Source organism: Protomyctophum parallelum (assembly GCF_964188405.1).
Source record: "Protomyctophum parallelum genome assembly, chromosome: 8".
Lineage (NCBI taxonomy): Eukaryota > Metazoa > Chordata > Actinopteri > Myctophiformes > Myctophidae > Protomyctophum > Protomyctophum parallelum.
In genome coordinates this window covers 17,201,930-17,225,447 of record NC_139703.1, presented here as the reverse complement: position 1 = coordinate 17,225,447, position 23,518 = coordinate 17,201,930, and the positions used below count along the sequence as shown (strand labels likewise).

Below are 23,518 nucleotides of genomic sequence, written 5' to 3'. Positions count from 1 at the left end.
GATTTGGGGTTCGTCGCTACCTATAGCTATATAACCAGTTGTGTAAAGTAAATAAGTACATTTACTTGAGTACTGTAAACTCAAGTACACATTTGAGGTATTTGTAGAGCATTTCCAACTTCTTACTTCAATACTTTTACTTCTACTCCACTACATCTCGGATCCAAATATTGGACTTTTAATCCACTACATTCATTATGAAAATGTAGTTAAGATTTTGTTAGATTTTGATTATTATTACAAAACACTAACCGTCTTCAACCAAATACATTTCGGCCATTTAAAAATCTACAAGTTCACAATACGTCCCGATGCGATGCATTGTGAGCTTGTAGATCAGCAATTTTCTAAATATTTGTATACATTCGAAATGAGACATTCTGCACAAAGATAACTTTCTACTTTGACTTTAACTTGTAAAAGAGTATGTCTACATTGCAGTATTAGTTATTTTACTTACATTAAGTAAAACATGTGAGTACTTTTTCCACTACTGGCTATAGGCCTTACCAAAGCCATAGAGTAAGTAAGACAGAGTACGACAACTCTGTTCACTTCATAGGGCCAGTCCAATGGCGGTTCTTCTATTGGAGTCTATAGGCTACCAGGCTGTTTTCTGCCCCCTCAATGTCATAATGCCGCCATAACCCCCACTCTCCATGGTGCCCACGGCTTTCCTTCATGCCCCTGCCTATACTGTATACCCGCTGATGTGCAGGGGAAGATGAATGAATGCCACTTTGAGAAGGAAACATTCCCGCTATACGACTGACATTTACAAATGAACACTGTGAAAAGGCATCTGTCCACAGGTTTTATGACCTGCGTAGGTGTATTCTTCTGTGCACTGCTGTGGCTGCCACTCCCCTGTTCATGTGTATGCCTGTGAGCAGCATTTATCGGCGAATGTGAACCTTGAAAGAGGACAAAGTTAGAACGCACGCACGCCACACACACACGCACACAATTCATATCAAACTGAAATGCCAACATTAACAACCTTGGTTTCCTCCATTTCGCAGCTTCTCTGAAAGGTTTATTTTTTCTCATCATCATCATAATTTTTCGACCGCGGTCAAAATCATGGATTTCACAATGCCACGGCAGTCTTTCCGGTTCTTCATTGCCATCCCCAGTTCCTGCTTACTGATGCATGTGTCCCTAGCGATGACATCAGGGAGGTTTCTACCTCTGGTCTGGTTTTGAGGCAGGATTCCAGAGAAGAAGGGAGAGATACAGTATAACCTCATGATCAGCTCTGTAGCAGTGGCCGGCAAACTGTGTTCTTCTGGACCAAGAAACACAGGGAAGGTTGCCGTATATTAGAGAAGTCGATGGGTGCTCTGCAGCTCTTCCAAGAGAGATTTTGCGCTCTCATCAGAAGGCAGGTTGTAAGTTTCTCAATGATTTTTCAATTTTTCAATTTTTTCAAATATCAGCACCTCTCCAACAGTGAAATACCGTAAGTCAAAGAAACGGCAACACCGGGACACATAGTTTGCTTTTACTATGTTTAATTCAGCAAAAAGAACTCGCAAGGATGAGCATATGGCCAGTGGCGGTGCACTAACCGGCTGAGCCACCAGGCACCCCATGCATGACAGCTACTTAAACAGTTGGCCAGACGAGACTTTCGTCAAGGGATGTCAAGCACATACACACACACGCACAGTAGTTGCACGCACGCACAGACACACGCACGCACACACACGCACACACACACACACACACACACACGCACACACACACACCTCCCTCTTCCTCCCCCGCTCCCCAGGAGCAGAGCACACTGCCAACAAATTTCACAGAGTCTGTCTAAAAGCAGCTGCGCGCAGTTTGCAGATAAATTATTTCATTTTGGGTTCACAGTGTAGCGTAATGGTTCAGTGTGTGCGTGTACATGTGTGTGTGTGTGTGTGTGTGTGTGTGTGTGCGTGCGTGTACGTGTACGTGTGTGTGTGTACGTGTGTGTGTGTGTGTGTGTGTGTAAAGCTTAATTTATGCACCATTGTACAATGATGACACAGATTGTAAATGTACAAGCTCATGCCTCATGGCATTTCGTATCGCAACCTGTAGCATAGATCAGGCTTAAGAGTATGAGTGTGCTGCGCGAGCCCTTCTGCAGGGCTACTATACTTTGGTCCGACATACCATTGGTCCGATCCATTGGTCCCATCGACTACCTACCCCAAACCCTCACCCTAACCATAACCGCGAGCACAGGGCAGCACACCTGAACCTAACTCCGAGTCGGACCAATGCTCATTCGAACCAATGGTATGGCGGACCAAAGTATGCCTCCCCTTCTGCAGACATTCTGTTCAAATCCTTGTTTTTTGGCGTTTTTGGCTTTTGTGCCTTTTAGGGCCGAGCAACATATCCCAAATGGGGCGTAAACATTTGTCGCTTCCAGCCCGCATCCTTGTTGTGGGGCAGGTAGGACACAGATCAATCACTTTGATAGAGTGACATGATGAGCTTGTAGCCTAAACAGTAGCCTGGAACTCACCTATGCTTTCTATGGCATAGGCAGCTCCCGGCAGGGAGAAACTGTGCGCAGCTGGACATGAGACTAATTAATTAGAGCGACAGAGAGAGAAAGGAGTGTGTGTGTGTACGGGTGTGCGTCAATTTAACAAAGGTGCAGACGATCAGAAATCAGCAGAGAGTGATCGACGTTTGTGCTACTCTATGCCGAATTGAAGTGGACTCGGACCCAGACTTTCTTTTTCTCCCTGGAAATAAAAACCTCTGGGTTTCCGAGACTACCTAAACAGTGACTTTACCATGTTATTACACTACTTTAATGGTGCGGAATTGCTCGGTTCATACTTGTGCCAGAAGGACTTTAGAAGGAAATATTTCATTGTCTGGACTTTCTATCAAACAATCAAGTATCAAGCAAATGTGCACTGACGGCACAGAACCATGGATGCATAACAGCCAAGCACTGGTCATTTAATTAAGCCACATACGCATTTATATAGGCTAATCAATGAGGTTTCTATTTTAATTGGGTGTCTAGCTGGTCATGTCGTGATTTTATTTACATATGTATATATCACTATTATTATAATTGCAATCCATCTATAGTAGTGAGCTTGCAGATAAGCTATTTTCAATAAACAGATTTTACTTTAAAAACCACCCGATCAACATTGTATTGTATCTTGTTAAAGTGTTCTTGATTAATGTATTCATTCGTTTAAAATAAATGAACACCCAGAAAACATATGTGCAACACATTTGTGCAAAACTAATGCTTGGAATGGATTCAGCATCATGAAAATCCCCCTAGTTTGACATGTCACATGCTACTTACAGCATGATGACATTTTGATTTGGTTTCCCCTTATACTGTAGGTTGTTAATGGTATGGTCACATATTATGCCAATTATGAAAATTGCTCAACATATGCAAGTTAGCATCCGGCAGTTTCTACATGCTGGGGACCCATACTCAACATTTCTAACATAATACCTTGGTATACTCAACATGCCTGGGTTCACATTCTGACAAGTGGACTAAAACCCTAATCACAGGGAACTGAGGGAAGCCACAGGTGAGTTTTAACCAGCCACGCTGACACCCTATACTATACCCCAAACCAAACCCTAACCAGAACGCTATAAACCTCACAAGGAAGCCACGGGAGATTTCTAACCGGCAACGCATTGTCTGGAGCCACGGATGAGTTTTAACCAGCCACCCATGTCAAGTCAAGTCACCTTTATTTATATAGCACATTTAAACAGAGTGCTTTCCATATACAAATTACATCATAAAATACAAAATTAAAATAAACGTTTAGCAATACTACAACATTTTAAGGAACATGGAACAACAAATAGCGTAATAATTACAAAAAGGTTTAAAACATTCACAGATCTAGGAGCTGAAGGCAATGGAGAAAAGGTGAGTTTTTAGGGAGGATTTGAAACTTTCGATGGTTGGGCTGGATTTGATCTGTAGTGGGAGACTATTCCAGAGTTTGGGGGCAATTACTGAAAAGGTCGCCTTTGGGGTTTTGGCTCGTTGAGGGGACAGCAAGGGGCAATTTCTGTGTCTTATCGGTACACTGCCGCGGATGTTATCGACAGTTGCTGCTTCTGGACTGGCGGACGTACCGACACTGCTGCGGTATGGAGCCAGACAACTATTCCACAATCTCCGAATGCCTTAGAGTCTGGAACTACACCTCCTGAAATCCGAGGAAGGAAGGAAGCTGCCATTTCCGTTCACAAAAATATATTTTAAAATATCTTTAGAGCTTTTTTTTTTTTTTTTACTTTTCTGCATGCTAAGCAACACGCTATATAATATGCTTAGATGATTTTTATTTATATTTGGATAAATGTGCGCGACTGTAAAGACGAAACGAAAGTGGGGAGGAGGCTCCACTTCCGCTTTATATTTGATTCATGATAGAGCTTCCGTTGCTCCAGACTGTATGATGGAAGCATTTGGAAATTGCAAGTGGCAACAGTCTGGCAACACGTGACACCATCCTACAGCAACGTATGGAATAGGTTTTAAGTGGTTAAATCTGACACAAAGTGTGCTTCCAGGCAGGGGCCGCAGGGCCAAATGTTATTGGCATTAGCTATGCCAATTAGCTAGTAGTGACTGTGAATAATGTGGACTGTGTCTCGTTGCACCATGCAGCGCCAGCCGGACTGAGATTGATTCATTGTTAGGGGAGAAGAGACCTGGCTGACACCTAAAGCCAATTGAAACCTTGTCATATGACCGTGTCACTATAGCCAAAAAAATAATACAATAATAAAAAAAAAAGTCTTGTAGGCCTATTTGGAAACCATGCAGCTCAGGAGGTCTGCCAGCTAGCCACGAGGAGAGAACTAGCAACTGTATATCAACCTCAGCATCACGGACATATTCTAGCACAAACACGTGTGCTAGAACATGTGCTAGAACATGTATACTGTACTGTACAAGCCACAGAGTAATGGTCATCCTAAAAGTGCTTGCTGCTACAGTAGGCCTACATCGAGTCTGAATTTATGTGTAATTAGTGCTGCAGTGGCCACTGCAATGCATATTTATTTCCCGTCATGTTGTTAAACAGAGGTGAATGGCGATTATGTAACACACAATTCTGGTCTCTCTAATGACCACTGTGCCGCACGCACGCACGCACGCACGCACGCAGCTCATAACGAGAGAAACGCTCTCGAAAACGGACACCGTCCCCTTAACAGCCCCTCTGCAAACCATATAGTCAATCGAGGCCAAATGGCAACTGCTCCATTTCAGCTGTGGTAAAAAAAGCAGAGGTGTAAGAAGAAGCCATTACGGGCCAAGTTCTCAACCTAATTAGCTGCAGATAAGTGGCTACTGGGCCCCACATCAGACACTTGTCATATGTCTTATTCATATATAATTGCTGCTTATCCCTCATTCTCACATTGTTAGGCACCATTAATCTCACTGCACGAATGAAAGGAATGCCCTATACCCCTTCATTCTCTGCCACTCAAATGACTCATTAGTAGTACGTTGCGTGATGATGTAAGGACGGATGGGCATTGAAGAAAACTCACGACATACTGTACTGTACACAATGTTGGTAAGACCTGGTTTATCCTTAGTTGCAGGTCATAGCAGGTCATAGCAGATCTACAAGGCCCACGTGTTGCGATGCGGCATAGTATACCAAGTACTATAAATCAGTCTGGGGTTTCAGGATGCAGGGTGCAGAACATCCAGACAGACACTGACGGCTCTCTCTCTCTCTCTCGCAGACGAAGAATGATGAGTGCTTTGATTAAAAAAAGGGTGTTTTGTTAAAACGACGATTCATCATCAGGGAGAGAGACAGACCGCTGTTGTTCTATGTTAGGTCTAGCCGTCTAGGTCACCCTGACTAAATAAAAAACGTCTGGGTTTCTGAGGCTACCCCGACTCTGACACACAGAGTCCACTCATATGCAGAGAGAGACAGTAGGGTTATCTGAAGATTCAGAGAGAAAGTGGGGGAGAAGAAAAAAAGAGAAAGAGATAACAGAAAGAGAAAAGAGAGATAAACAGAGAGAGAGAGATACTATCTCCCTCTCCCTCCCTCCCGTGCGTGCGTGCGTGCGTGAGTACGAGAGAGAGAGAGAGGAGAATAGAGTATATCTATCTATAGGATCTGCAAGTCCTGTGGGCACAAAGGATTATTGAGCAGCCCAATAGCCAGGTGGTTAGGGCACACATACAGTACCACATGGACAGTACCCTGATCCCCTGATCGGTCCCAGGTCCCCTGGTACCCTGGTCGGCGAGTCCCCTAGTTCGATTACCGGTCCGCCGGACCATTTGCTGAATATCATCCCCAAACCCTCTCTGTGTTTCCTGTCTCTCTCCACGGTCACTGATAAGGACTAAGCAAACAAACCCCCGAGGAGCGGACTGTGTTTGTGACGATGCAGAATGAAACGTGTCCGAGGTGTCTCACTCTCAAAGGCAAAGCCCTGCATATGGCCTCAAGGCTCCTTTCTTATGTTATTGTAGTTCATTAGGCTGACCTGAACGATCGGACAAAACTAAATGTGTTCCATTTCATTTGCAATAAATATCCCCTTGTAGTTGGTGATCACTACTGTTGTACTAACTACATTTGCATTTCTTCCACCATAGTAAAGGTTGCATTCATTCGTGGTCTGGAAAGGGCAGTTGTTTTACAGACGGGTTAAAGGGCAGGGGCTGAAGCCCCCTTTGTTGTCTATGTGTGCACGTCCCTGCATACACACCCCTAGAAAGTGTGCTGCTTTATCAAGACCCCCCCCCCTCTAAATGCCACTGGCCTCAGCTGGATAACCGTTCAGCTCTATGATCCTTAAACGGAAATCAAAGGGCTCATTAGAGATCATTAGAGATGGGATTAAAAGGAATTTCCAGGACATTAGTTGCCGACAGTTTTGTAGAAACCACTCTAGTACAAAAAGACAAGAGTGGTTTCACAGCTGTGGAAACTCTGACAGAGAGCTTCTCCCTGAGTCCACCATGATTCCAAAAGGATTGCAACACTGCCCCCTTCTGTTCACAGGGAGAAGTTGGTATACTTTAATCGGTAAGAGGGAGATGAACATCTGCCAGAGCGGAAATTAACTTGATCATCCCCAGTGATAAGCTGGGAATCCAAATCATTTATTTTATCGATAAAGTTCTCGCTGCCAAAACAGTTTTTAGAAGAAGATTAAGAGAGGGGAAAACGCAGACTCCTGCGAGTCTGCGTATAATTACTTTAGTGGCATGCACAGGCGTTTAGAGGGGCAGGTGCTCAAGTGAAAAAGGGCACTGTGCAGCGCGTGGAATCGGCCGGTTGCCTTAATAGTGTGAGATTTATAGATTTTGGGGCATATTAGTTCAGTGCAATGTTTTTCATTTTGAGCTAAAGTATTTCAACCTCACTAAAGGAAGAGGTTCATCAGTAGATTCGAGCTCAGTGCTTGCAATCATGTGGTGGAAAGTAACTAAGTACATTTACTTAAGTACAATTTTGAGGTAGTTTTCCTTTACTGGTGTATTTCAAAATTGCAGTACTTTTACTTCTACTCCACTACATTTCAGAGGCAAATATTGTACTTTTACTCCATTACAATTTATTATTTGAAAACTTTAGTTACTTTTTAGATTTTAGATTTTGATAATTTAGTATTATAAAACAATAACATACATTAACCACTTCAGCCCTATACATTTCGACCATTCGAAAATAGCCGATCTACAAGCGACGCATTTCCATAGATTGCTATACATTTAAAAACGTTAAATGGGACATTCTGCACAACAAAGTACTTCTACATTGCAGTAATTGATGAAGAAATGCTAGGACCTTTTCCACCACTGCTTGCAATATACGGCTATGTTTTGCATCACAAAGGGCACATTCAAATTAAACTGGAAATGGAGAATAAAATGCCAAAGAATTAACAGTGGTCCTTGAGGGGGTTCCAGGTGGTCCCCAGCTAAATTATAAGAGAGCTGGTAACCAAATGGACCCCCATAGATCCCATACAATGAAACCAAACAGACCCTTACAGGTCCATTTGGTTTCATTGTATGCTCTCAAGAGTTACATTTTTGTTAAACAACTGCGTCTACTGTACACAATTAGAGAATGTAGAATAATTGATATTTTGATCGACATTTGCCAACAGCATGCAGGAATTGTGGACACAATCTTATCCAACTACAACAAAATATCCTTTAGTTTTGGGTCTGAGAGGCTAAATGTCATCAAATGGTGGTTCCGTGGCTCAAATGCTGAATAAATAATGGGCCTTGATGTGAAAAGGGTTTAAAAGCACTGTCCTAGAGGAAAAGTAAAACTCGCCATCTTCAAAACTGAGACAATGTAATGACAAGCAGTTTATCACAGAGTCAACCCTATTTTCATCTTATTGTCATCTGACCCTCTAGATGGGAGATACTGTATGGGGGGGGGGGGGGGGGGGGCTAAACCCACGCTGACAATGCTGCTGTCTATATGAAACTGGAACTGAAATGAAAGGTCCAAAAGTTCTGTAGCTGGCTTCATACTGTATTATGGCCTCTTTTTATAGATCCAAATGGTTTCAAATGCAACCTTTCCGGGGTCATAATATGATACAAAGCATTTTGTAAATGAATGAACCATTTGAAGGACAAGCACAGCACTCTGGAACCTTTTTGTTTTTTTAACTTTTGTTTTTTTATCCCACAATTTTGTAACCCATTTTTCACCCCTGTGTCAATCATCTAATGTGATCTTGGGCTCTACACACCCTCCACCAACCTAGTCCCCATTTTTGGGGGACAAGGGGAGAGCAACGGACTTGAACTCATGCTTCCTTCATGCCTGAGTGTCCAAGTTGCTCCTTTACACCTGAACCTTTTTGGTTCCATAATTATGACACCTTTTTTTTGTAAGAGTGATCCATTCTGCGGGGGGGAAAGGGCTGGGTCTCTTTGAAACATACAGTACTACTGTACATACGATGTAGCTGTTTTCTGACAAACTGGGTAATACACCACTATGGGATAAAATATAGAATATGTTACTAAGAATAAAACAACATTTTGCAACGGCAATTGAAATCAATCATTAAATAACCATATGTTACAAACCTTGACATTATTAATGACTTACTTATGTAAGTAGCTCAACTGCAAGGTAAATGCATGTGCGTGCGTGCGTGCGTGCGTCTATAATCAATCGGTCTGTCTATCTGTAGATATCCATCCATATATAATGTATACGTACCACGTCAATACATCCCATAATAGGCTTGGGAATAATGACATTACTCTTTACCCTGATACAATTCCTGAGGATACAACTCCATAAAGGAAGTGCTGAACCGCAAGTATTTACTGCCTCGCTGTCGGGCAGTGTGTGCGGCAAGACCTGGCATTTAATTTTCCTCTCCCTTGAAAGCATTCCCTTTCCGACTGACTGTCTGTGAGTGAGTGTGCGCGTGTGCGTGTGTGTGTGTGTGTGTGTGTCTGTGAGAGCCTGAGGGCCAGCAGGGTAAACAGACACATGCTCTTGAGGAGACAGGACGAAGGGCGAAACCGAAACCGGAGCCTCTGATAGTGGATGCTGAGTTTGATGGAAAGGCAAGCCGTCTAACGGGCCGAGGGAGGGGAGGGGAGGGGAGGGGAGCAGGAAGCCAGGGGGTTTGGCTCACATTCTGCTGCTGCCCCAGGACTGAGAAAAACTCTGTAACCGGAGCCTTAATACCTTGTCCGCAGGGCATTAACCAAACCCCAGCTATATTGAACGAGCACGAAACATCATTTGCAAATGTGCCTGTTCACACACATGCGCACGCACACACACACACACACACACGTATCCACGCGCGGACCAGTGATAATTTTGACAGCTAATTCAGTTCAATTCTAATCTAGTCTTAGTCTTTTTGAATAACACACCACTTCAGTTTTAGTCCTATTTCCAGTTTTAGGTGAAGGTGACGACTGAAACAATGTCGTTACGCCGCGGTGGTAAAGCAACTCACACAAACACATCTCTCTTGTTTTTACTAACCATCGTTTCGGTGGTCACCTTATCACCTAAAACTGTAGTATGAATTGGCCTTTACTACCCTGGTCCTATGTAGTCATCTGAAAGTCTTGTCTTCGAGGAAAATAACAAAATCTTAGTCTTTTAGTCTTCGAGTCTTAATCAACGAAATTAACACTGAGACACGCACAGTCTCATATTATAATCAGCCACAAACAAATATCACATAATAATGTTGTTATCAGTGCCTGCATGGCTGCCAAACGAACCCATTACGCATGAATGCCAAGCTGCCAGTATATCTTTAGGCCTTTAATATCTTAAAACATCCTTTGAATGTTCAAGTATGCCGGCAGTGGAGACCGACAACTATGGTACAAGTATGCTAATTAAATACAATTCTGAGTAGACCTGATGTCTGTTCTTTAACTTGAGCTCTGTTCCTTTCCTTCAATGAGTTATTTATATAACTCCGTCATCCAGCTAGTCCAGGAGCTGCCGCTTGTAGTGCTGCTGTCCAGCAGCAGTTTGAGAAGCAATCGATGATTACATTAGTAGAGGACTGTAATAGAGAGGGGCTCAGGTTAATGGTCAAAGACTGAGTTTCATTCCTTTGGGACTAGACAGGGAAATTAAACCTTGTCAATTATTGGGAAATGGCTCCTTAGCATTTGTGCGTGTGTATACACACATGTGTTGACATTAAGCCTACCCTACACAATCAAATCCTCAGTGTTAATTGACCTCTGAGAGCGTGCAAATGGTACCAAGTGACATTTGCACATTAATGCCACTATTGTGAGGATATTTCTGTATAGAAATGCTGTGTATATTTGTCTAAAAGGGGAAGTGCGATATCTACACACATTTACACTTTACATTTCTTGAACGTCCTTTAGCAGTCAGTGCAGACCTGTCTATATCTGTGCAAAGGTCATGGGAATCAATAGACAGATGGTAGGATATTAATTGTCGACACAACAAACGCAATTTGTATTCCACTTGCGTCTCTCAGCTGTTGTGAATGCTCAAAGGAATGCAGCAACCAGAAAACAAGCCTACTGTGGACATCAAGAAACCATGCAGCTCCTATTGTTCTGAGAATAACACAAATTATTTCCTCAACAGCAGATATCTGTGCCACTTTGAATGATGACATTTGATCTTCGATTTGAACAACCCTCGTTTAACTGGGCAGAGGGACTAAGAACACATGATTACATGCGACAGCGGTCATCGTAATATAAGTGTCTGAATTGGCCCTGAGTAATGAGGGCAAACATTTTGATTTGCAATTTAGACTTTGGACACGTAAAACGTGATTACTAAGTTCAAGAGTATAAGCAAAATATAGTTTCAAAGTGCTAGCCTGGCATTAGAGCAATTTATCACAACAAACAGTGGCACAGTCTATGTTCTGTCAACTCTGAGTCTGAACAGATATGCGTTCTGCTATTCCCTGATACACACAAATCAACATTTTGTCCGTCCCATATTTCCCTAGAAATGAATTTAAAATCCGTCACATTTATAAGAGTAGCACAAATTGTTACTGAACAAGTAGTATCTATAGGTTAGAATATTCAAATTAAATCTACACATAATTGAATCTATTCAAATGACAATTTAAAGTTTTTCTTTCAACCATCATTTAGCCATTAAGATTGGAAGCCCTTTTCAAGAGTCTTTCTTGGCCAAGACATCAGCATCAAGAAAACATTTCTAACAATTAATATACAAGAAATTATCGCACAACACACTCAGAACGAAGACATCGAATAACTTCTCAGTCTGAAATAAAAATTTGTTTCATTTGCTAAGTGCTGAAATGGCAACGGTCCAACAACGTAAGTTGAAGACGCCCTATTGTTGGAGAATAATTTTCATGACATATGTACTATTTGTTACTGATTTATTAAAAACAGTAACAAAGGGTCTTGTTACACCCATTAAGTTCCCTAATGCCCCCTACCTCTCTGAAGTGCTCGGGGCCACACTCCAAGCCCCTGAATTCACACTCCAGCAGGATATCTTCGATGCGGTGCCGCGTGCGGTTGAAGAACTCGTCGAGGCTGAAGCGAGACCCCGGGGGACGGTCGGGCTCCGGGGCCAGCGGGATGCCGGGTGCCATGTTGTCCTCGTAGCCCAGCAGCGGGCCCATGAAGATGAGGTCGCTGTAGCTGATCTGGGACTTCCGGAACGTGTTGAAGTTGCACATGGTGATGGCGGGGAAGGTCATGTTGTCCGCCACCCGCTCGTCCAGCATGGTGATGTGGTCGTACTGCAGGTAGTAGATCACGCGGTCCGCCACCTGCATGATGAAGGCGGAGAGGGCCAGTGTGAAGACGATGCCCCACAAGCCCTGGCGGATGCTGCACGAATTGTCCTCCACGAAGATGTGGTTGGCTCCGTGGAGCGAGCATCCGTCGAAGAACGCGGCGATGCCGTCCACTTCGCCGACCTCCTCCTCCTCCTTCTCCTCCTCATCGTCGCCACCGATGCCGTCCGTCTTGTCTCCCCCCTCGCGGTAGTCCCGCGAGTCCCCGTCGCCATAGCCCTTATTCACCCGCCTGTAGTGGTCCTCGAAGCCCGGTCCCCGGCCGGGCTCGTCGTCGGCCGCGAATGAGATGGTGCACATGATCCGGACAGGCATGGTGGCGGCGGCTGGATGACGAGGCTAATAGTGTGGGTGATGTCGGTTATCAAGTAAAATGCTCAGTCCGCAGCAGTGGCTGATCCTGAACCTTGCACAGCTTTAAAGAAAACAACTGGATAATGTAATAATTCAACAGCAAAAGTAAGGATATGCTTGTTCAGAAGTGGCAGTTGATGCAAAACAAAACCCCCCAAAAATGCTTTTGGAAATCATCCATTGACGCATCGATAACTTCAACCGACGGATGAAATAGGGATGAAATCCCAAGCTGCACAATTTAAAATAAGTGTCAAAGAAAATAGAAAACCAAAATGAAATTAATTTGAGTTGCAGAGCAAAGTCAAGACTGCATCAGCCAGCATTTAAAAAAAACCTGCACAATCACTCAATTCCATCCGTTCGCATCTGTTGGGGCGGTGGTTCTAATCTGGATGGTGGTTCAATCTGGATCTGTCCTTCTCTCTGTGGGGCAGATTCACCTCAGAAGTAGAAGAGGAGGCAGGGAAGGAAGGAAGGAGGAGGAGGGAAAAGGAGTACCGCCGGACACAGAATACTCCCTCAGAGCCCACGCTACAGGTCACCGGGCTAGGGCAGAGTTTCACCATTTACAGGAAACACAGCTTTGACGCAGAGCAAAGAGTCAGAGATCAGCAGCAGCCAATGTGCTGTGTAGAAGGAAAGAAAAAGCACAACATTTCTGCTGAATTTGGTGTTTGGAATGAGCTCGATCTCCTCCCTTCCTCAAAAGACTTGCCTCATCGTGGTTATGTAATCAAATGTCAGTGGTAACTGGATGGGCATGCCTGCATGACAAAGCCATTCTTCTGTTGTGGCATCATGGAGCCTTCCCGGTATCTGCCTTTACCCTGTCGTTCATTCAACCTGTTCAGGCTGGGAATGATTCTCTTTCAATGGTACCTGGATGGATCTCTGACTAAAGCATTGTTCTGTGCAGCCTACTCTGTTAAGCCAGCTTGCTCAGATCTCTTAACCAAAGCACTGAGGTTAGCAGAAAAGGCGGAATCAAACAGTAGGTCCAGACTCCAGAGACCATCTGATGACAAGGAATGATTGTATTAATATTGTGCCTATATACAAGATTATCCAGGAACGGCTGCAAGGAATGCTTCTGTTCCAAGTAAGCACACAAACACTCAAACCCTGTACACTCAAGACACGCTCCATATATGGCCAGTACAGAATTAATTCCATGTGTTGATCTGACCCCTCCCATGCCAAAGCGCCAGCGCTCACCCAGCAGCCTGCCGTCGCCCAGACGGATACGTGGACGTGACCTCGCCTATTAGGGGCGACTTACTGGTCATATGTGGATATTATCAGTTATTTGTATATTTGTTATTTAAATATATATTTAATTGAATTTGTATGTTTGTATGTATTATTTGAATAATGTAAGCCAAGGTGAATATGGTCCTCAGCCCACAGGGGACTTGACTCCCGTGCCCCCCCTCTACTACATCAGTGTCAACAGTCATTTGAAGGAGATTTCCACAAATGCTGAAATAACAGTATGAGCCCTACGTTGTTGTCACTCTAGTAGTCTAAAGGTTGGTGGGGAGCTTCATTCTTTCTCTGTGTTTTGAGAGCGTGTTCCTGTGAGCTTTGTGGTTATAGAATGAGCCGACCGGAACACCATCATATTGGATTCAGGGATTAAAGCCAAAAAAAAGCCCAAGACTGAAAAAGATTTTTTGCAAATCTGCACTGATCTCATTAAATGACCCCTATGAAAGCCTCAGGACTAGAAATCCGTCCCCAGGACTGTGGATTTAATAGGAATAAGTTTCACGTTCACGTGCAACACAGACGCCAACTCTAGAATTCAAGAGATAAGACGTTGACAGAACGAACAGCCATTAAAAGTTGTGGCCTAAACAAGAAATTAATTAAAAAAGGTCATTTCGTCGTCTTTTTTCAATCTAACGGCTCATTTTGCAGACTATACTCTCCTTTAAATTACACACTCATAGCTCTGAGAGGTTTGGGGGGGGAATTAGATTAGTCAAAAACGGGTAGATGAGAAAACACGACCCCCTGACGAAGGCTTAACAGCCGAAATGCATATAGGCCTGTCTTTTGTTTATGCTCTTTGCCGAGCTTATCCTAAACAAAGGTTTTTTAGTTGACTGTAACCTCCTTTTGTAGTACCATTTTCGAACCCTCGCCATTGAGCACCCGTTTAAAGCTTTTACAACCACACGGACCACGGCAGCTCTTCTTCTTCTTTATATTCACAGAAGAAAACGTACTGCATCTTAAATGGAGCATCTCAATGTTGCTGCATTGAGATGAATGCAGTTTCCCAGTGGCGGTGTTGGTTTGCGATATGAAAAAGGAAATGTAGGAAAATGATCCGTCTGTATTGATCCCGAGCTCCATTAGAGCTTAAGAGATTATTTTCAGAAACATGACGGTAACAGGAGGATGACCAGCGCTCCACCCGGATAATCTTTGCCTGTAAGATGCTGGAAGCATCGATGAGTCCAAACTGATATAGGAGAGATTTCCGCACACTTAGAAGATGACGATGGTGCCAGAAGGTGAAACCTTAGACCCATTTAGGACGAATCACAACACTTGCTACAGTAACCCATGGCCTAATGAAGGAGTTAGGTATAGGCCGGCAGCAACATCGAAACTATAAAACCGAATCAAAAACACATTAGCTTAACAGGTTTGCTGCGCTTTAAAAACCATAACAATAACATTGTTATGTTTCTTGCGAGCATTTCCTAAGCATAATTATATTAGGGAATGGCCACAAGAGACAGGAGGAGGTTTGGTCAATATGCGGTTGACGGCTGCAGCTAACTTATAAAGACTTATGATGACTATACGAGTTTGCCTTTAGCTGACACTGCAGTAATGCCTGATTCATGGATAGCCTACGGCAGTGGTTCCCAAAGTGGGGTCCGGGGACCCCCAGGTGTCCTTGAGGGAGTTCCAGGGGATCCCCCGGCTAAATGATAGTTTGGAACCAAATGGACCCTTATGGGTCTGTAACTCCGAGAGTGTACAAATGTACACTCTCAGAATTAAATTAACAGTGGTTTTACAATATAAATGGGGGGGTTCCAGATATAGAAAAGCCCTTAAATGGGGTCTGTAGACTAATGCATGTCAAACTGGGGGTCCTTGAAATTAGACAGTCTTTGTATTGAGTTTGTGCTTAAAATGTACTGTAAATTCTACAAACTGTTAATAAATATTTCAATCAATCAATCAATAAACAGGTTGAGACTTGAGAATCACTGCTAGAGCCATAATAATCTTCTCTTATAGGGGTCCCTGGCATATGTTTTCAAATGGGGGGGGTCCGTGGGATAATTAGTGTTAATTTGGGGGTCCTTGATATGCGGTACCAAGTTTGACCAAACACAAATAAAGTCACCCCAGCTCCATGTCTTCCAGCGAAACTATACAGCCAATTAATATGCACATAATATTAACATCCTAGATTTGACCTGAGATGGCAATTTGTGATATTGCTGCAGGGCCAGGGGAGAGTACAATGTTTAAAAAGGCAGTGCAATAACCCTCCCCAATGAGTCTTACTTGTTTCTCCTTAACCCCTATCGGATGTGAGGGGCCATCAGATCAATTCTGATCTATTCTTGTCCTGAGTTCACCTTGACATGCACTGATGTTGACAACCACCAGATGGCAGCAACGGCACATCAAATCCATGTATTATTTTTGTTGCTTCTAATCTGAACTCTTAAAATGTTCAGAGGTGGCAAAAGTACTCACTTTTTTAAATACTTTACAAAATGTACTCGAGTAAAAGTACAGGCAAAGTATTGGCAAGTACTCATTATGCAAAATGGCCCATTTCAAGTTTCCAAATGTATAAAAGTCTTCTGAAAATAGCTGATCTACAAGCTCACAATGCCTCGCACAGAGAAGCATTTTGAGCTTGCAGATGGGCTATTTTCAAATGGGCAAAATGTGTAAATATAGGGTTTAAATGGTTAATGTATGTTTTGTAATAATAATAATCAAAGTAATTAGTAACTAAAGTTTTCAAATACATGTAATTGAGTAAAAGTACAATAGTTGGATCCCAGATGTAGTGGAGTAGAAGTAAAAGTATTGGACGTCACATTGGAAATACTCAAGTAAAGTAAAAATACATATATATATATTTCTTTTTTTACTTAAGTACAGTACTTAAGTAAATGTACTTCATATTATTTAAACTATATATCAAATGGCGTCTTTATATTGAAACTAAAACTTGATTATATACATGGGGTGAAATATGTCCACCCCCATAAACAGAGTTTATAGGACATTCCAGTGCTCAAGTGGAAATGGGCCTCATAACTGAAGTGGAGCAATTAAGATGATCTCAGGCAATTTAATTAGCGTCTGTGAATAGGCAGCACCTTCTGAAGCTATCGAACATGAAGCAAAGACTGATTTGTAGGCTCTCACAGAATAATTGAATGAATCTTTGCATGAAACAAATTTCAATAGTGTTTCACCATTGAAAGAACCAGAAATCATTGCTATATTGAGGATGTAGCAAGGATTTCTGGTTCTGTCAATGGTGAAAGACCACTGTGACAAGCTCACATCGCATCATGTTACGATGTGTTGTGAGCTTTGAAAATTGTCTAGGTTTTGGTAAAGAGAAATGGTGTATACAGGCTACAGGGGGAAAAAAGGAGGGGGCCAAGCATAGACCCCTGGAGGACCCCGGTCAGTATCGATAAAGTAGTTAACAGCACTAGTATCTGAGCTCTGTTCTCTTCTCTCATCCTTTTGGGTACATACTATTTGTGTCCTCAGCTCTAAAGTGAACTCTCAGTACAAAGGACACCTGTTGTGTGCGTGTGCGTGCATGGCGTACATATATGATCCTAGATCACTGAGGCATTACAGTGACTACACTGTCTCCATAAGTTTGATGTACTGTATGTGTTCGCCTTGCCTTCTGCAAGTCGCTCTTGATAAAGTTTGCTTAATTGTAAATGTGTGTGCAGGCTGTATGCGTGTTGTTGTTGCTGCTTCAGGTCATAAGGTGGCAGTGTTGTCGCGCTGTTGTCAGGCCAGCCACACACACACACACACACACACACACACACACACACACACACACACACACGGCAGATGGGAGCAACAGCTCCAGCGTTTCCCTTGCAGGTCCCTCGTTCTCACGACGAGCCCCACTGATGGCTGGGACCGACCTGCCGTTGCCATGGCTACACTCTGGCCGTCGCTGTGTGAGACGATGGATACATGAAACCCATTACTCAGAACATGCGTGCACTGTAGGTGACCCAAACACCAATGCACATGCACACACACACACACCAATGCACACGCACACCGACACAGATGCACACACAGAAAGGCACACCGAAGCGCAGATACACGTAGACACACAGCCAGATGTATACATGGATTCACACACACACACACACACACACACACACACACACACACACACACACACACACACACACACACACACACAAAGAGCTTGGCATGCCAATCCAGTCAATAATTCATAACAAATAAGCAAATAATTTGCTTTTGCTGTGTATTGACATTAAGTATCTGGATACAATATTACACGTATTTAGGTAGAGTACACTAGCTCACTGGCAGAGAGCCATAGGGAGACAAGCACGCACAGCCACACACACAATTGGTTAGCCTCACAGCTGGATTACATCAACTCACATACCCTGGAGGGGTACAATTAATCAACAGCACTGCCAACTTACATAAGCTCACGCACACTCATGCACCCTCTTGGTCCTCCATCATATGGACATGTTTAAATTAGTGTCCGTCCGTCCCCCACACCCACACACAGGTTATCTAACCCTGTGCATGTCCAACACACATTAATATATACATTGCTCGTACATAGACAGACACTCATGTTAATTCTCCATATAAGTAGTATGGTTGAACAAAGGAACTGGGACGTAGACATAGACTCATAGACTATGGGCTCCCTTATCCCTAAACTTATTTGCCATTTTTTTACTATTTTAAAACGTTAAATAGTTCAACTAGCTAGCCAATCTACATCGACAGGTTGTTAGCTTGTAGATCGGCTATTTGTACCTACTGTTTTAAAATGTTTTAAAATAGTAAAAAATTGAAAATAAGTTTAGGGATAAGGGGTAAGGGGTGGCACAAGATCTAGGGTTTAGACTTGACAGAGATGGACTCATAGACTCAAACTGTAACAGAGATAGACTCAGCCTCGGACGGGAGATGTACTCAGATGGCCTGTCCCTCGCAACGGACGGCCAGATTGACTTGTAACCTTTTCTAATAAACCACATGCATGCCGACACATACTGTACATATACAGTACAGTAGTATCACATACAGTAATGTTTTGTTTACACATACTGTACAGTACTGTAGTCTGCACTCTATGCACCCCATCTCTTTGATAGAGAGAACCACATCCCCATGGCTACAATACAAAGTTTACAAACCATGCCATAGATGATATTACTGTTCTGGGTGGATCAATATGACAACATGCATACTGTAATATACTTCATCCACTGTGGGATGCGACAATATAATTATTGTGAGCCGAAATAGCAAAACAAAAAGCATTGAGGTAGCCTATAAAAGTACAGTAGAATGCTGTTTTCAGAAACAGCCCTCTTCTGCTAGGGAGTGTTACAAACAGTGGCGCTCCCCTGCTGGGAGGAAGAAAAAAAACTATACGAAGAGAAAACAATGCTCCGCCTTTAAGTGAGTTGTTTTGGCCACGGAACACATTTCTCATTTATGGTCCCATGTGGAGAGGTGACACGCAGCCGTGTGACCTCAGAGAAAACCTCTGATAATGGGACACCAGTTCTATCATAACACACATGAAGTAACACAGCCTGGTGAAAACAGACCATAATGTAGTCATGTCACGTTTGTGTGTAGACCAGGGGTTCTCAACCAGTGGTCCAGGGACTGCCAGTAGGTCCTTGAGGGGGTACCACGTGGTCCCCTGCGGCTAAATGATGGAGAGTTGATAACCAAATGGACCCTTACAGACCTTTAACTCTTGAGTGTGTAAAATGAAACCAAATGGACCCACACAGGTCCATTTGGTTTAGTTTCTTTAGAGTTAAATTATTGTTAAACATCTGTATTTCTTAATTTACAAGAAGTCTTCATTAGAGAATGTAGAATAATTGTTATTTTGATCAGTGTTTGCCTATTATCTTATGGTACCACGTCAATACAGCATGGATGAAATGAATAAATAAGAAATACGATAAGAAAATATTCAATGGTGCTCAACCTTTTTCATGTCAAGGACCCCCAGAATTATCTGTATTTGGATCATCTGGATCATCTGAAAATATGTTGTTCCAGGTACCTCCCAGAAGCAAAGATTCTAGTTAAAAATGTTCGCTCTGAATGAATATATATTCCAAATTTGCGACACATTTTCACGATTGAAAAAAAATTAATTAAAAAATAGCAGATCTACAAGCTCGTAGCGCGGCAATGAGCTATGAGCTTGTAGATCTGCTATTTCTCAATAGCTAAAGAATAACATAATGCTTAAAACACCAAACGGGGTTCCCGCCCAGAATGTGTTTCGTGTTGTAAAACACTATTGTACAACGGAGCATAAGTTGGGCATATATAAAGACTGACATGCATTACACACACTTGGAACAGACCGATCACAGAGATAGGTCAACGGGATGAAAGAAAGGGAGAGACCTCATTTAGATTCACGACGAACATGAGCGTAGGGATTTAACGTTTGATGGAGGAAAAGGTCTCTCTACCAGGTGGAGTGCAGGGCAGTGGACTGCCTAAAAGTGTTAACTCAATGGGTTTCAAAGGAGAATGATGAAGAGGCAGGGTTATGCCTTTTGGGAGGACAGGGCAAGGGCACCCATACAAAAAAAATAAAAAGGGAAAAAATTAAAACCTTGCAGAAATTACAAGAAGATGAAAACAGGATATAGTCACATTTTGGAAACTGTAGAACCAAGAGAGTCTAGAGACTATCGATCATAATAAAGATTTTTACATTTTTAACTTTTCATAATAGATGTAAATGTTGGCTTTGATATGTCTCCGCACCCTCTAGAAGTGTCTAAGGCAGGGGTTCTCAACCCGTGGCTCGTGACCCCCCGGGGGGGGTCCCCAAATTATTTCATTTTCTTTTTTTTGCAACTGAATGGCTGGAAAATGGAAATGATTTGTTTACATACACTTTCCTTAATGATTACATCTGGTTTCATTTTTGCAGTCAGTTTGTATTGGTGGTGGGGAGGGGGGGGCAGGGCGGGGGTCCTTGAGAACCCGTGCCTTAAAGCATATATTGCGACATTAAAGCTGCACTATGCAACTTTCCTTTTGCATTTTGGTCATGAACATGACATGACTAAAATATACACACATAAAAACCCCAGGAAGGTTTCTTGTGTCCTAAACATGATTAAAATAAGCTCTGGTTGCAAAAGGGGCGGTATCTCTCATTTTAAGATTAAAATGATGCAGGAGGCATACATTTTTGACATTGACTTGATTATTTTGATGGCTTCTGAGTGGCTACTGTAAGTAACCAGATCAACTACTGTAGAATATAATGAAATAAGGCTTCTGCATTTCATCTACATAATCTTGCACTAATTACATTATGTAGATGCCTCAGCAGGCAAAACAACAATGGGATTATTAGAGCCACAGAGAGTGGCAGTAATAATATCTCTGTAATACATTATTTTGGAGGTGCTCTGCCTTTTGGAATTGTGGTGATGACATCAACCACCACACATTGACTCTACTGTACCACACTAACAAACAAGTGAACCCGTTTCCGTGAATGCATATACCATTTTCACACATAATTAGTATCAATATCAATATTGCAATAGCCTACATATCACTGCTGACTTAGCAGTTTATCATAGTAGACTACAACAATGGCAGAGAGCGACTGCAGTTTAGTTTGTCTAGAGGGAATGAATGAATTATGAAGGCATAAAGAAATGGCACTTTAATATAGGGAGCAGGTGCACAGGGACCAGTTAGTTTGGTATCCATGTCTGCAGTGGTGGAGGTATTTGTACTTTACTTGAGTATTTGCAATTACTTCTACTCCACTACATCTCGGATCCAAATGTTGATGGTAAAGAGCTTTTCTCAAGTTATTATACAACAGCAACAAGAACATTACTCTTCCCCTTTCATGTGGCCGACAAGTCTATGGACTTTTGGGGGGCTTGCTGATTTTGAGGGGAGCATGAAAAAGACAAACATTGAAAGTTTCAATGTTTGTCTTATTCATGCTCCCCCCAAAAATCAACGAGTGTGATTTCTCCAAACATCAATGGATCGCACACAAGCAAGCAATACTAACACCACCGGCAGAAGAGTGAAATCAACCAAACATTTGTTTGATTTAGTTACAGTAAAAGGTCTGTTTGGGGAAGAGCATAAAATCCAGCCTCCTCATTACTGTCTCCTTGTCATCAGCAACACCAAAGCAGCTTCCCAGACTCATCAGTCCCTCCAAGCGATTAGTGTTATACTTCTTGTCTACAGATTGATTGGTGCCTTCCCTTTCAGCAGTTTCTCTGTACCGTCCATCACAGCAAGCAACGTTATATATTTTCACTTTACTTCCATGGCTTCCTTCTTCCCTTCTACCACCACGGTACCCCAGGGGGGCTGACGGCTATGAATGTGTTTGATCTTGGTTTACAGTATAGGCATTAGAGGGTTTAACCTGAAACAAATTGCAACGAAAACTCTTTCAACTGTTAGTAACATGTGAAAAGTCCTAAGACATCCCAGTGGGGACCACCACACATAATGTGATGGTTATCACAGTAGGGCAAATCCCAGTGGGGACCACCACACATAAGGTGATGGTTATCACAGTAGGGCAGTGGGGACCACCACACATAATGTGATGGTTATCACAGTAGGGCAGTGGGGACCACCACACATAATGTGATGGTTATCACAGTAGGGCAGTGGGGACCACCACACATAATGTGATGGTTATCACAGTAGGGCAGTGGGGACCACCACACATAATGTGATGGTTATCACAGTAGGGCAGTGGGGACCACCACACATAATGTGATGCTTATCACAGTAGGGCAGTGGGGACCACCACACATAATGTGATGGTTATCACAGTAGGGCAGTGGGGACCACCACACATAATGTTAATGTGATGGTTATCACAGTAGGGCAGTGGGGACCACCACACATAATGTGATGCTTATCACAGTAGGGCAGTGGGGACCACCACACATAATGTGATGGTTATCACAGTAGGGCCAGTGGGGACCACCACACATAATGTGATGGTTATCACAGTAGGGCAGTGGGGACCACCACACATAATGTGATGCTTATCACAGTAGGGCAGTGGGGACCACCACACATAATGTGATGGTTATCACAGTAGGGCAGTGGGGACCACCACACATAATGTGATGCTTATCACAGTAGGGCAGTGGGGACCACCACACATAATGTGATGGTTATCACAGTAGGGCCAGTGGGGACCACCACACATAATGTGATGCTTATCACAGTAGGGCAGTGGGGACCACCACACATAATGTGATGCTTATCACAGTAGGGCACTGGGGACCACCACACATAATGTGATGGTTATCACAGTAGGGCAGTGGGGACCACCACACATAATGTGATGCTTATCACAGTAGGGCAGTGGGGACCACCACACATAATGTGATGGTTATCACAGTAGGGCCAGTGGGGACCACCACACATAATGTGATGCTTATCACAGTAGGGCAAGTGGCTATGGACCACCACACATAATGTGATGGTTATCACA

The 23,518-nt window shown here is 43.0% G+C and overlaps 1 protein-coding gene across 2 annotated transcripts in view; it reads right to left on the bottom strand.

Annotated features, from left to right (window-relative positions):
* The window catches only part of asic1b (acid-sensing (proton-gated) ion channel 1b), a gene marked incomplete at its 5' end in the record, with an annotated part of 273,931 nt that overhangs the window by 66,808 nt on the left and 183,605 nt on the right, over positions 1–23,518 (bottom strand). The window contains one exon of one of the 2 annotated variants that reach the window (XM_083771994.1): positions 11,989–12,669. The exons of the other annotated variant lie outside the window; for it this stretch is intronic. Within the exon in view, the coding sequence (XP_083628120.1) occupies positions 11,989–12,669 (681 nt within the window). Of the gene's footprint in view, positions 1–11,988; positions 12,670–23,518 lie in introns of those variants that run through there. 2 annotated transcript variants of the gene reach the window in all.